The sequence below is a fragment of the Paramisgurnus dabryanus genome, chromosome 13, assembly GCF_030506205.2.
Source record: "Paramisgurnus dabryanus chromosome 13, PD_genome_1.1, whole genome shotgun sequence".
Lineage (NCBI taxonomy): Eukaryota > Metazoa > Chordata > Actinopteri > Cypriniformes > Cobitidae > Paramisgurnus > Paramisgurnus dabryanus.
Genome location: NC_133349.1, coordinates 17,401,250 through 17,415,874, shown reverse-complemented (window position 1 = coordinate 17,415,874; position 14,625 = coordinate 17,401,250). Strand labels below are relative to the sequence as shown.

The window sequence follows — 14,625 nt, the reverse complement described above, 5'->3', positions numbered from 1 at the left end:
GGACAAATAACAAAAACAGATTAAGCATACATGTACAATGAAGTATATTGTGTATATTATTTATATCTCAATAGTCATGTATTTGTTCAAAAATAGATTTTAAGGAAAAGCTTATTTTCAGTCAGAAATTTTCAACAGTCATGCAGATTGTTTAATATGAAAGATGAAGTAAAATACAATCTGGTGGACGATTATGTAAATGCACATAAAATAATTGTGATATCCCTGTTGCTTCGTTTTGCACTGAAAGCAAAATCATATGGTGTGTACTTATTCACAATATAATAAAAATAGAAAGATGTTGAATGTGGTTTTACCTGTAACAGCAGGTTGTGTTGGTTCTTAGTAATGGCCCCCCTGAAGTGAATACTTGGCAAGGACTTCTTGCAATTTATGATGCTCCTCCTCAATTGTCTAGAAAGACACAACACAGAGAGTCTATATTAGTAAAGATGCCTCTCTCAGCTCATTTTACTCACACAAGTCAAACCCTTTAATTTTACTCATCCACTTCACAAACAGCATGACTGCTTTCTACCACAGACCATTTTCCACCTTGTGTTGTCGTTCTATAGATCCTATTTCATCTTCTTTTTAGCCCCTCTTTCAAAAGGATTATTTTGTTTATCATAGTCACCTCCATTTTAGAGCTGCACGATTCTGTATAAAATGAGAATCATGATTCTTTTGCTTAAAATAAAGATCATGATTCTCTCACGATTCTCAAATACTTTTTTTTATTTTAAAGATTTACAACCCCTGAACATTAGGTTAACATTAGTTTTACAGGTGCAAAGAATTCTGCTTCTGAAAGTTTCAGATAAGTGTAGATTATAATCTTTAAAGGAATAGTCCATTTTCTTTCTAAAAATCCAGATAATTTACTCACCACCATGTCATCCAAAATGTTGATGTAACAGTTTTTTTTCAACCGAGTTTCAAAGGACTATAAACGATCCCAAACGATGCATAAGGGTCTTATCTAGCGAAACGATTTTCATTTTTGACAAGAAAAATAACAAATATACACTTTTAAACCATAATTTCTCGTCTAGATCCAGTCCTGAAAGCGTCAGCGTGACCTCACGCAATATGTCATGACGTCAAGAGATCACAGAGGACGAATGCGAAACTCCGCCCCAGTGTTTACAAGTGTGTTGGAAGAGGACCGTTCCGACGTTGTTGTATGTGGAATGATACTAATTAATGTGTTTGTGTCAGTTTATTGTTTACAAGGGTCAGCAAATGTGCGTTTTATACATGTAACACGTGACCTCCCTACGTCACTACGCATTTACGTTAGGTCGCGCTGGACCGGATCTAGACGAGAAATTGTGGTTTAAAAGTGTTTTTTTTTATTTTTTTGCTAGATAAGACCCTTATGCCTCGTTTGGGATTGTTTATAGTCCTTTGAAACTCCGTTGAAAAAAACTGTTACGTGTTGAGTTAAGTGTTAGTGTCCTTTAAAGTCCATTAAAATGAGAAAAATCCTGCAATGTTTTCCTCAAAAAACATAATTTCTTCTCAACTGAACAAAGAAAGACATCAACATTTTGGATGACATGGTGGTGAGTAAATTATCTGGACTTTTCTTTTAAGAAAATGGGCAAATCTTTAAGTTCAGCAAATGTTAATTTTTAGAGTGATTATGTGTGCATTTTATTTAAAGAAAAACTTAAAAATATATATTTTAAGTAGCCTAAATAAAAAAACAAAACAGATACTTTTTGGTGCAAATTGCTGCCACTACATGGATTTTCATTTTTACATTTGCTAAGTGTGTATCATCAGGTGAATAATCCTACATGCACGCTTGGGATCTTCACGGCCACATACAGGAAATACATCCTGTAAGTAGTCAAGTGGTCAAGTGCAAAGACCGCAAGTGTGATTTTTTGGACACAGCCAGTGTTTCCCCTGTGCTAAAACACGTTCGGAAGAGATAAGATCCGGAATAAGATCCTCTTTTTGGTACTAAAACACTGTCAGGGTTCTTGTCAGACGTACCTGCGCATTGCTCTGCACCTCTGCCTTACTCATTCTCTTTAGTTTTTGTTTCTTTCTGTCTAACTTCTCTGCTAAAGCATCCGCTGTACCGGTGGCACGAACACGAGCATGAGCACAATACCCAATGTGATGTCAAGACATCATCGCGGCCGCTGTTAGTGATTGCGTGTTGTCGCGAAAACTGCCGAGACTGCGTGTTTCCTCCTTAAAAATGTAATTACCCGAATCGTAGAAATGCTGGATTAAGATCGTTTAGGTGGTCGAATCGAGATCACAATCTTTTAACAATTAATTGTGCAGCTCTACTCCATTTATGCAGTTTGATAGACATCTTCTCACCTGAAGTTTCTTTATCTGTTCTTCGAGAACCTGCAGTCTCCTCTGCACGTCCTCCATGCGCTCCTGAGAGAGCACCAGAGGAGCGCTGATCCCGCTTTCTTCTTCTCCTTTACAGCTTCCATCTCCTCCACCCCCTTCTCCTTCAGCTTTGATATCCATACTGGATTCCCCTACTTGGAGAGAAAATTTGATGAAAGGTCTTGCTATGTGTGACCGGCATCTGATTCATTGGCCCTTCTGTTTTTATAGCTACCTTAATTTTTATTTAATTATTTTCAGATATTTCTGACTTGGCTGGCCATAAAGTATAAATAATAGTTTGTGGCCTGCAAACCTGACATACTGTTAAATGATCAACTATCAACATTAAAGGCGACTTTTTTAAAATTTAAAATAAGTCTTTGGTGTCTCCAGAGTATGCATGTGAAGTTTTAGCTCAAAATACCATATAGATAATTTATTATAGCATGTTAAAATTGCCACTTTGTAGGTGTGAGCGAAAATGTGCTGTTGTTGGGTGTGTCCATTAAAATGCAAATGAGCTGATCTATGCACTAAATAGCAGTGCCGTGGTTGGATAGTGCAGATTAAGGGGCGGTACTATCCCCTTCTGACATCACAAGGGGAGCCAAATTTGAATGACCTATTTTTTTCACATGCTTGCAGAGAATAGTTTACCAAAACTAAGTTACTGGGTTGTTTTTTTTTACATTATCTAGGTTGATAGAAGCACTGAGGACCCAATTATAGCACTTAAAGATAAAAAAGTCTGATTTTCATGATATGTCTTCTTTAATGCTGAACCACATGAACTTAAAAAACATAAAGCAACATACAATACTGTATGCATTACCTGTTGATTGACAGCCGTCTGCCTCCTGGCTTTCAGGCTCTGCCCCTCCATTCTCTCCAACAGTCTGGGAGTCATCTGATAGGTTGATGCTCCTGACCAATAGTCTCTTCAAATACATGACTATGGGAGAAGTAAATATGTGTTGTGTATATTTATGTGCTTCTTATAATCTGATCAATCTCAAAAAATGTCATAAATGCTGACCTTCGTCCAAAGCCCCACTAGCTATTTTTTCTTGGGAGGTCTGGCTGTGGCTGAGCAGGTCGAAGCCATTGGTAGCTAGGAAGTCTATGAGTGAAGGTTCAGAATTGCTAGGCTTCTCATCAGTAAAGGGGGATTTGTATCGGGCTACAGTGAAAACAGAAAAGCACAATAAACATTGGGGGAATCAATAGGGATCCTGCGTATGATGTTAAATCTGTAATGCTATTAAAAGGATTATATTGCGATATTTTACTAATTGATCTTCCTTGTGTGGAAAGATTTCTTATAACAAGCTTGGATTTAGGTCAAATAAAAACAGTTCAGTATGCACTGACATAATCCTAAAGTACATTCTGCTTAAGTGAATAGCTCTGAATAGTGACCCTAGTATTGATAGTGCAAAGAGTAAATACAAAAATCTGTCCCACCACGAAAAAATTATTAAGAAAAATTCTCACCGCTGCGACTTTTCAATTCTGCACCGTTCTCAGTGGGGCTTTGAGGGGGAGGGAATAATCTAAAAAACAAAAACAGAGTAATGAATGAACCATAAGAGTCACACATTCTCTTGCAGGACCTGTAGAGCTTTGCTATCTGTAAAAACACACTCACGGCCCGTATCCAATGGCGCTGCTGGGCATACTGCCAGCTCTGTTTCTGTCCAGCTTATTCCCTCCTCTCTTCTTCAGCTCATCAACTGTAGACTTAATCACCTCTGTCCAACTAAAGCAAACAATGAGAGAGGCAAATCAAATTACCTTTGAGTTTTAACCAAAAGCAAGTCAAAAGCTAAATTTCAAACGCACTAACTTTTTCCTATCCCCAATGGATTGAGCCACAAGCTCGTAGATCTGTGCTCCGCTGTCCCAGGTGAAAATGACGTAGAGAGCCTTTGGGTCTGACAGTCAGAAATGAAACAAATGAATTTCAAAGGAGACAACACACAAACTGTATTGGTATCAAAGTACTGGTGCTTCTGACACCACTAACACAAACGCCGCTAAACTCTTACTGACCAGTGGCCACATCTCTGAGAAAAACCGACTGCAGCTTGATGATCGGACTCAACATCTGTTTGCCCTCCTGAACGGCGATGTTGCTTTTGCTCTGACACTTTAAAACCATCTTATCATCCTGTTTCTGTAGCAACACCATCAGGTCCGACAGCAGTACACAGTGAACATCTACGAACACACACAATTACAGTGAGATAAAGAGCCGTCTATTGATTTGTGACACAGCTGCTTATGCACTGACAGCGAACATGCATGAAAACCAGGATTACCGATTGCTTTCTCCTTGGTCAGCCTCCATGTCAAAGGTCCTTCGAACAGCATCGTCCTAGTGGACAGATCAATGGTCTGAAGAAGAGTGAAAATCATATTAGTATCGGAGTATGTGAATAGCAGGCACGTGCACACATAGACATCAAAGGGGGCTTGAGCACCTGCCCTTTTTATTCCTGGAGAGAAAGTGCCCTTTTTTTCTGGGGTGCTTTTTAAAAAATAATAATAATAATAATATGATATTTATTCATATAACAACTGATGTTTGTCTGTTTCTTGTGTTTTTTACTTGTTGCTTATTTAATTTAACATGAATTTATTCAGGAATCATTTAAATGAGATTTAAACTCTTATATAAAGAAAAATAGCGCTATTTGTGGCACACAAACGGTTAACAGATGAGTCCCGCCTCCAAAATTCACATCGCTAATATGATTGGCTTTACCTTTCCTTAGTCCCACCTCTCTAACTTATTTCGTTTTATGATTGGCTTGTCTACACTCATGCTGCATCATTCGCGCTTCAAGCGCCAAAGCTCAGCCGAACGAGACGTGATCATGTGCATGATTATGCAGGCAGGCTAACGGTAAGTGTGTGGAAGAAAGCTTAATATAAAGGAAGTTAATATAATTCTTATATTAACAGTTTTATGCACAAAATATGGGACACGTTGTTACACATAACGATTCAGGGACATTGTTTTCCACGGCAATCCCATATTAACCTGAAGAGTTGCAAACTTGTAATTGTGTAGTGTATGTAGTTTAAACAGACTGCTCATAAAATAATAAAGCACAAACAATAAAATAATTGCTAACTGCAGTAGTAAGCTTTTTTGTTTGCGTTTTTTGTAATGTCTGTTAAATAAGTATAATGTGTTATACTGGAGTGCTGGAGTAGATTGGGAAGAAATCGGATGGTTCAGTATTTTACTTGCCCAGTCTGAATTTTCACTGACATCACAAAAAAGTAAAATATAAAATACAAATAAAATAGGCCTAATCTATATTTGTTGTTTCTGACATGTGTAACCCTAATAAATATGAAACCTAAGATTAAAGGTGCCATAGGATGTGTTGTCATAATATGTTAAATTGTTCTTTGACAATTACATAGAAGGTATGTTGCTTTATTAAGTGCAAAAATTATCCAGAAACGTTTTTACATGTCTATTTACAACCCTAGAATTTGTCATTTTAAAGAGTAACTAAACCCTAAACCAACTTTTTTTAGTTAATGATCTGTAAGAATGATGCTTTATTAGTGCTGTTCATTGATTTTAGTAAGTTTTTTGACATTTGGATATAAAGTGTTTCAATACTGCAATATATGGTGTAAAAACGTCTGAGTGCTGCCCTCTCTCTTCAGGTTGAACGGTGGCTACTGCAGTTGAATTTTCCTATTGGATGTTGGGTCCAAAAAATGACTCGTGATGTAAGCAGGTTCCAGCTCACCACGCCCTTGTTACGATCTCACCACACACTTGGTACGATCTTAGTTCGTCCCCTAAATCTCCGTTGGGATCTGCCCACTTTTCTTGCATTTTTCAAATATTGCCAGTGGGCGGAGTCAGGCTCTGACCAGGGGTTTAGTTACTCTTTAATTAAATGGTCTATTTTTGCCCTATTTAAAAGGGTCATGAATAATAATGTTGAGCTCTGCTCTGATTGCTCTGCTCTGAGGCTCATGCCAGAAGCTCACATTAGTAAACAGACCTTATATTTTGAGCCCTTATCAGACAAAAATACATTCTGAGTAACAACTAATCAGCTAAACACTAGCATATGATATAGCATTTATTGGCATGTAGCGCTAACTCAGCAGTCACAACTTTGTTTTTAGCATTTTAACAAATTTGTAATTAATGTGTAATTTGATGTTTTCAAAACATGCACATTGTGTAATGGCTTCCTTTGCTGCTCTATAAACCTAGAATACTAAGGAGACCATGGTGTCTGTGTGAACTGATTATTTTGTAGACATCTTTTGAAAATTAAACAATTGCGTGAGTTTGAGGAAGATAAAATTAATTAACTTTTTTAATATTTTTTTTTAAAAAGGAAGTCAGAATTGTGTTAATATATATACTTTTTGATTAAAAAGAAAAAGAAAAAATATACATAATTATGAAAGGGTGCCCTTTATTTCACTTGAGCCCCTGCCCCACAAAATGTCTGTGCACGTCCCTGGTGAATAGGTAGTGTGGACTAATATTGCATCAAGACGTATCTCACCTTGTACTCAGTGTAGAGATCATTGCTTGGCTTCAGACCTGAGGTGTCCAGTCTGCGCTGGTACTCCTTCAAAATCTAGGATGAGGGACAAATGTAAATTAAAAAAAAAAAAACAACGCATGAGAAACTACTAAAATCCTATAATTATGGTATGAGTCATTATAGGCAGTATAAGGGGATTTGTGATAGTGTAAAGTAGTTCGTGCTGGAAATCCAAATTAAGATTGTTTTATACATTACATAATCATGCAGCCTATTTTTAGTTAAGTAAACACTTTACAAAAGGCATTTATGAAAGAGACTTTGTCTGATGGGAGACAACTGAAAAAATCAAATTATGTATTACCATTTTATTTTCCACCGATAGCCAATTATTCAGACTGATATCGGTCGATACCGATAGTTTGGTGGTTATATTAACTTGCATTTACGAAATACTGAATGATTGTTGATAATTGTTGAAAATATAATGATTGACAGGATATCGGCTGATAGTGTGAAAATTGCTTTTACCGATCGATACCGATTATTGGCCGATATATCGGTGTAGCTTTAGAAAAAATGAATGTTGAGCATTAGTGCACATACAGCTGCACTTTATGTAACACTACAGTAAAAAACACTCAAAACTGTAATCCATTTAACAAATTCTAATTAAAAATCTATATTAATGAAGCATATGTTTAGCAACCATTTTAAAACACTACGGTTTCTACATCAGATGCCTACTGAGCGTCCTAATAAATGCCGGCATTATAATCAATGAAGCATTTAACCGTTATATACAGTACCATCTGGATAACATCATCACACCGGCTAGCATTAGACCCCCACATTCACAGAAAGTGGGTACTGTAAGGAGCTCTTCATTTCCTACCAGCATGTTCTCCATGAGTTTAACTTCTTCATTGACGTGGTTGAGGATTCTGCGACAACACTCTGCGGCTTGGGTTATGTTTGATTTTTCTACGTCATCCTCTGTGAAAAACATCCAAAGGCATCATTGTGGTTTCATACACTTACAGTATCTATCTATCTATCTATCTATCTATCTATCTATCTATCTATCTATCTATTAGGGGTGGGCAAAAAAATCGATTCTTAGATGAATCGCGATTCGGACGTGGGCCGATTCTGAATCGATTCACAAATGTCAAGAATCGATTCTTAAATGTTAGTTTACAAAATAACGTCACGTTATCAGAACCAAAAGGCGGAACTCAACTGGGGGAGCGGTGATGCACACGGACAACTTAAGAGAGCGCGCCCTGCGAGAGCGCATAGACCCTTTTACTGTTTGTACACAATGATGACGTGGCAGCGTATGCGCGCGCATTTAGGCAACGGAAGTATCGTAAGAATCAGCAGTGAAGCAACACAAACAGTAAGTTATTTTAAAAAAGTTGACTTTATCAACATTTTCAACACAGCTACCAGATCCGTGTACTATAGTGGAGTGGATAGAAGACGTTAGCAGATGGCCAAAAATAAAGTTGCCAGATACATATATACGTATATTAGTATATTATATTTGAGCAACCAAACGCAACAGCCAGACAATTTGATGCTGGGAAACCGTTTTAATAAACGTTCTGAGTTGCTACCACGTTAGAACCAATGGGGAATAACACTACTTCCGTTGCCCAAATGCGCGCGCAGGCTATTTGATCACGTGAGCTGTAAAAGGGTCTATAGCCGAGCTTACAAGAGCAGAAGAGAAAGAACACTTTAAATGCTTGTAGGATTATACTGCATATATCTCTACATTGAATTTAGGACTGTCACCATTACTCTATTCTTTTTGAGGAGTTTTAAAAAAAATCCTTGAGTACATGTCGAGTACACCTTAAAATAGCGGAGATGCGGTTTAGTGAAACTAACAGTATTAGAAGCATACAAATCAGCGCTACGCTGCCTCTCTCTCCCTCTCGTTTGCTCGCTCACACACCCCGTGCGTGTGAATCAGGAACTGCGTGAGGCAAGAATGCGCATCCATGTGAATTTTGGAAGTTAAAGACGACTGAGCTGCAGTGGCATGGCAAAACACATTTGAGAAGAAAGGCGCAGCAACTCAAAAAGACCTGCATGTTTCACAATTACTCCAAAAGACCATAATGACAATTTTGCGCGTGGAGCAGCAGTTGTGTGATCTACCGGCATTGCCTTTGCGATCGACGTATTGTACACCCCTGCCCTAAACCATCCGCAGACTGTTTAGATATAACATGAATATACTTCTGTAAAAATATGCACATAGTTTGTTATTCAGTCGCTGGGTGCGCTGCATTATATAAATACAGTAATACTGCCAATCACTGTGTATAATGATGATGATTAGACGCTTAACGTTCGTGGAAGTTAATGTCGGTTAACATATAGAATTAATATGTCACGTTAAATTAATATTTTTACTGGTTTTAATGTCTTACAACAGAAACAACACATGTATGTATATAAGAATGACATTATTTATCCCTAGTTGCATTAAAGTACAGTATATGACAGTTCAGAGACTAGCAAAAGCGCAAACATTAACCTGGCTTTGAAAGCAAATGCGACGTAATGACGTCACAGATATGCAAATTAGTACGTCAAGAATCGATTCTGAATCGAATCGGGACCCTAAGAATCGATTCTGAATCGATTCATGAGGGTCCAAGCGATTCCCACCCCTACTATCTATCTATCTATCTACACTGAGAGAGAGAGGGAAATAGATATAGAGAGAAAGACATAAATAGACATAGATATTTAAAGAGCTCAGTTGGCACAATTTAAATTAGCATTTTTCAGTTAATATAATGATCAAATTTTTGACAGAGGTGGCGTTTAGCGTCTTTTGCTAAATTATGCTTTTATCAATTTTTGTGGCCAGTTAACACTTGTTCAGCAATGTGTATTGCATTGTTTGCATAAGCTGTCATGGTTGTGAGGCATATTTGAAGCACACACACCTGTATTCTTGGCAATGTTCTCCAGCAGAAGAGGATACTTAGTTAGTCTTTGCATCTCAATGGGGATGATATCCTTCAGCTGTAGTCTCCTACACTGTGGTTTACTCTCTGCTTCCTATAACACAAAGGAGACACCAGACACATTTAGTGTGCATGATAACTACAGAATTGGGACTAAAATAAAGTACTAGCAGTGTATTAAATGTTAACGTACCAGTATGAACGCATTAAAACGGACATCTTTCTTCTGTCTGCTCTTTATCTGATCCAGAGCCCATGATTGGTGACTACAAAAACGTGCGGTGAGCTTTTGAAACCACTCTCCTTCTGAGCCACTGAACTATTGAGATCAAGACATCTTAAATCACATAACTGCAACAGTAAAGTTCATACTTCTTAATGACAGAAAGTAGTGTTTACTGTAGCCACTTACCCGATTCAGAAGTGGCTTGCTAAGGTTTTTGACAATGTAACCGTCTTCCTCACGCAATGTTTTCAGGTTCTCAAAGAAGGCATCTTAAAAAAAGAATTATTTCTGGCTTTATTAAATGTTTTCATGGTTACTCAAGTATTTACATTCATTCTCTGATAGACAGCTTTCATGCAAAACATCTTTAAATACAGTATTGTGCAAAGGTCTTAGGCCACCACTACCTTTTTATCCAAGCTTTCATGACCATATGCATTTTTCAATCTCTTTATCAAACAGAAAATACAGGAAATATGTAAACAAAATGTAAAAATCCATAATTTTTGTGTGATCTCCCTTGGTTGGCACAAAACACATCCCAACTATGCAAGAGGACTGAATTCCTGAAGTCATTAGATTACAATTAAAAATGAGGATATCATTTCATTCAAGTTTAAGAGAGCCTGCATATTTGTGTTTTTGCTTAAAGGGACATTCCACTTTTTTGAAAATATGCTCATTTTCCATCTCCCCTAGAGTTAAACATTTGATTTGGTTTTACAGTTTTGGAATCGATTCAGCGGATCTTCGGGTCTGGCGGTAACACTTATAGCATAATCCATTAAATCTGATTAGACCATTAGCATCGCGCTCAAAATAACCAAAGAGTTTCGATATTTTTCCTATTTAAAACTTGAATCTTCTGTAGTTACATTGTGTACTAAGACCGACGGAAAATGAAAAGTTGCGATTTTCTAGGCAGATTTGGCTGGGAACTATACTCTCATTCTGGCATAATAATCAAGGACATTGCTGCCGTAACATGGCTGCAGGAGGCGCAATGATATTATGCGCTGCCTGAAAATAGTCCCCTGCTATTGAAAGTTATTTTTTGGCACAGCGTAATATCATAGCGAATAAAAATAAAATGTTTAACTTTAGGGGAGCTGGAAAATAAGCATATTTTCAAAAAAAGTGTCTCTTTAAGTATAAGAGGAAGTCTCATTAAGTACTTTAGCTTATAATTGTATTGTTTCTTATTACTGCATACAAACTTCCTTTATGTGGTTGCATTCTGATAAACAAACTGATAAGTGCTTGTGTGGGTTAAATGCAGAAGACAAATTTCATATATGGTTACCAGACATTGGTCTTTATGTCACTTTCACTATACCATACCATAAAAAACGCAAATCTAATGGTGGCCTAAGAACTTGCGCAGTACTGTAAGTCAATGCATTTGTGAAGTGATGTGGATGTACAGTGCATATCGAAGATCTCATCAAGGTTAGGGAAGATGGCTTCCACTTCTGCTATCTGCATGATCTCTTCCCTCTCCAGTGGACGATAAAACACGGTCTGCAATACGCTCAACATACGAACATGAGCGTGCTCTGTCCCAAACAACTCTGAAAGAGACAAAGACAAACAAATGTTTACAGCTTCCACCACTGTAGCTGCCACATAGGACAGCAAGAAAAAAACAAGTGCCAAGACGTGTCATCAGCCCTTACTGACAGAAAAAAATCTTTGGATGGGTATTATGAGACTACATTGTACCACAGGTTTACCCTCTTTTACCATAGTATTATTCCATGCCTGCACTTATTTGTAAGGTTAATAAGAAAGCCAAAATACTTTACTCCTTTATTTTGGCTTTGTTTACCATTAATGATTTCCTGTCTTTTGATCTCCTTCTTGCTCAGTTTGTTCAAGATGTCACTGTCAGCAAGTTCCCTCCAGTTGGGTGGATCCTGGTCCAGCTCCTGAAGGCGTGGCTCTAACTCTTCCTGCTGAGTGGGGCCAAACGTGGAGTCAGACAGGGACACTTCAGATGGCAATCCACTGTCCACACTGAGAGAAAAATAATAATGTTCAAGTTAAGAGAGAATCAAATGTAGCTTTGTAAATGTAATGCTTATTGTGGCAATCTGCAGCTGTTAACAACAGTGAATTATTCAGTATTCAGAACACTTTAGTTAGATGACTGACAGCTCCTTCCTGTCAGCCAACTGCATTTCCAACAGTACAAATCATGGCTCCTTGAGTCTCATTCAGTTAGCCGTTGTGCTGCTGTCTCCTGCAGATGGATAAATATGAGTTTCTGAATGTGCAATAGGTGCGTGATGGTTAGTTGTTGTCTTACGAGAGCTGTGAGGAGGGTGAGGGGGGGTGGGATGTGGCAGTCGACTGCAGGTCCACGTCGCTACGGGAGCGAGACTGCTTGGCTCGGGTGGAGCCACCACGGCGAGAGTGACGGCGCTCCACGCAAAGGCTCTCACTGCGGCGTACGTTCCTGAACACCCAAGAGAGATGGTAGGGGAGAGGTCGGGAGGGTTGAGGAGATACAATGGGTAAGTAGAGGGAAGCGTTGAGGGAGACAATGAGTAAATATGAGGAGAAAGGCAAGGATGAAGAAAGGAGATATGGGGTATTGAAGTAGCAAAGGTGGTTTACAGAGCATGGGTTGGAAAAAACAGTGGGAGGAGACAGAAAGATGGTAGAAAAGTTAGACCGCAGACATGAAGAGATGACAGAAACAGAAAAAATAATCATGAAGTAAGAAAGACATGTAAAATGTGAAGAAAATGTTATATTACAGCCACTACATAACATGTTTAAGCACTAGATCTCAATCTGAGTAGGACTTTATGTCCCCAAACCTCTCCAGCTCTTCTAATATCTGAACTACTAAAATAAGATCATTTACACAATCATTTGAACACCACAGTTATAGATGTCCTTGACTTTACTGACACCGAGCTCCATTCGTGCAAAGCACACAAAAAAGCAGCTTCTTGCTTTCCCAATCCCTATAACCAACTTACAGAAAACCCAAAGACCAGAGAGAAACCAAATATCATACTTAGCCATGCAGTGAGGATGAGTGTGTCTGTGTGAATCTCCTGTATGTAAAGTGTGTTTTGTATGTACATAAATGTTTTTGCACCTTGCATGGCAAATTTGTGCAGATAAAGAAAGTAATGTAAATATATAATGCATAGTTTGCATAACTTAGGAAAATTCAGTAACCAAAACTGATTCCATGGACTCTTACTGGAATGGGAGGAATTTTTCATGCAAGGGTAAATGTGAACACGGCTTAAAAAAAAATTATATATATATATAAACTAAACTAAATTTTATATTAAGTATCATTATTAAGTGTAGTGAAATGTAAGATGCATGTGTGAATTAGTAGCAAGTTGAGTCTGGCAGAAAATCCCAGTGACAATCACGAGACCCACCTTGTCTTCCTTCTGTAAAAACACAGGACAACGCACAGTTACATCAGACCTGAGAACAAACCGTATGAACATACCCAACCAAAACTCAACCAATCTACGAACCAGCTAAACTCTACACTACCCTAAATATCAAGATTCCTTAACGTAAGACCAACAACAAAGCGCAACAAAAAGCATACAAGGCTACAGCAAAACGCCAGACGACAGCAGCAAACAATGTTTCCAGCATGAAAGACATTTATATAAGCAACAATGACCTGCACTGTAAAAAGTATTTTCAACCTTACTTTTAGTGAAAAAATTTAGTTAAAAATGTTTAAAGATGACATAGAATGATTAAACAGGGTATTTATCCTTGTTCTGTGATGTGACATGTAGACAATTTTTTTGTTTGGGTCTGTAATGCCTTAGAAGCTTCCTCAAAACCTCTCTCAGATAGCTCTATTAGGGTGGGGGATTTTAAACAAGTGGTTTTGCACCTATTTGGCTCCCCCTACTGGCTTAACTTGCAATCTCATTACTAATTGGCTGACTTTGCTGCCACTCAAAAAATGTAGCCAATTATTTTAAAGTGGAGGGGCAGTGAGATCCCTGTGATGTCATAAACATCAGTTTTTCAGATTGGGCCGTTTTCTGGCTGACATTTCTAAAAGAGGAATTTCTATGAGACTGAGATGTTTAGCATGTCTAGAACTTTTTGTATGTTTGTGAATGCGGGTAGACTACCATTATTCTACAAAGACAAGGTAAAGATGGTTTTTCATTCTCTGTCCCCTTTAAATATTTCAGGTGTTACCAATTAAAGTAATTTTGAAAAAATATTCACCTAAAGTGAGAAAGTTAAGTTGAAAAAAAAAACTTCAGATTTAAGGCATAACAATTTTTAAAGTTGATTTTAAAGTTGAACTTTTATTTTTCGACCTGTCTAGTGAATGTGATTTCACAAAGTAGGATGTGATCCTGGATTAATACCATTGTTGGTTCTGGATCAACATTTTCATTAACCAATCAGATTGCAGGATTAGGATTATGATGTATGTTAGATTTAAATTTAGGATTGGGGCTATTAAAAGATGTTTCTCAAACTATTA

General features: G+C 37.7%; 1 protein-coding gene across 6 annotated transcripts in view; it reads right to left on the bottom strand.

The window, feature by feature from the left end:
- The window catches only part of arhgef1 (Rho guanine nucleotide exchange factor (GEF) 1), a 51,619-nt gene that overhangs the window by 3,142 nt on the left and 33,852 nt on the right, over positions 1 to 14,625 (bottom strand). For 4 of the 6 annotated variants that reach the window (XM_065245571.2, XM_065245568.2, XM_065245570.2 and 1 more), the window contains 17 exons: positions 12,433 to 12,582; positions 11,953 to 12,140; positions 11,549 to 11,695; positions 10,311 to 10,393; positions 10,092 to 10,217; positions 9,878 to 9,992; positions 7,801 to 7,901; positions 6,924 to 6,998; positions 4,689 to 4,764; positions 4,420 to 4,587; positions 4,214 to 4,301; positions 4,016 to 4,126; positions 3,862 to 3,920; positions 3,404 to 3,547; positions 3,200 to 3,319; positions 2,347 to 2,519; positions 318 to 414 (listed from right to left, as the gene is read on the bottom strand). In XM_065245571.2, coding sequence (XP_065101643.2) covers positions 343 to 414; positions 2,347 to 2,519; positions 3,200 to 3,319; positions 3,404 to 3,547; positions 3,862 to 3,920; positions 4,016 to 4,126; positions 4,214 to 4,301; positions 4,420 to 4,587; positions 4,689 to 4,764; positions 6,924 to 6,998; positions 7,801 to 7,901; positions 9,878 to 9,992; positions 10,092 to 10,217; positions 10,311 to 10,393; positions 11,549 to 11,695; positions 11,953 to 12,140; positions 12,433 to 12,582 — 1,996 coding nt within the window. In that variant the 3' untranslated portion in view covers positions 318 to 342. The remainder of the gene's footprint in view (positions 1 to 317; positions 415 to 2,346; positions 2,520 to 3,199; positions 3,320 to 3,403; positions 3,548 to 3,861; positions 3,921 to 4,015; positions 4,127 to 4,213; positions 4,302 to 4,419; positions 4,588 to 4,688; positions 4,765 to 6,923; positions 6,999 to 7,800; positions 7,902 to 9,877; positions 9,993 to 10,091; positions 10,218 to 10,310; positions 10,394 to 11,548; positions 11,696 to 11,952; positions 12,141 to 12,432; positions 12,583 to 14,625) is intronic. The other 2 variants (XM_065245569.2, XM_065245572.2) reach the window with 2 other exon arrangements.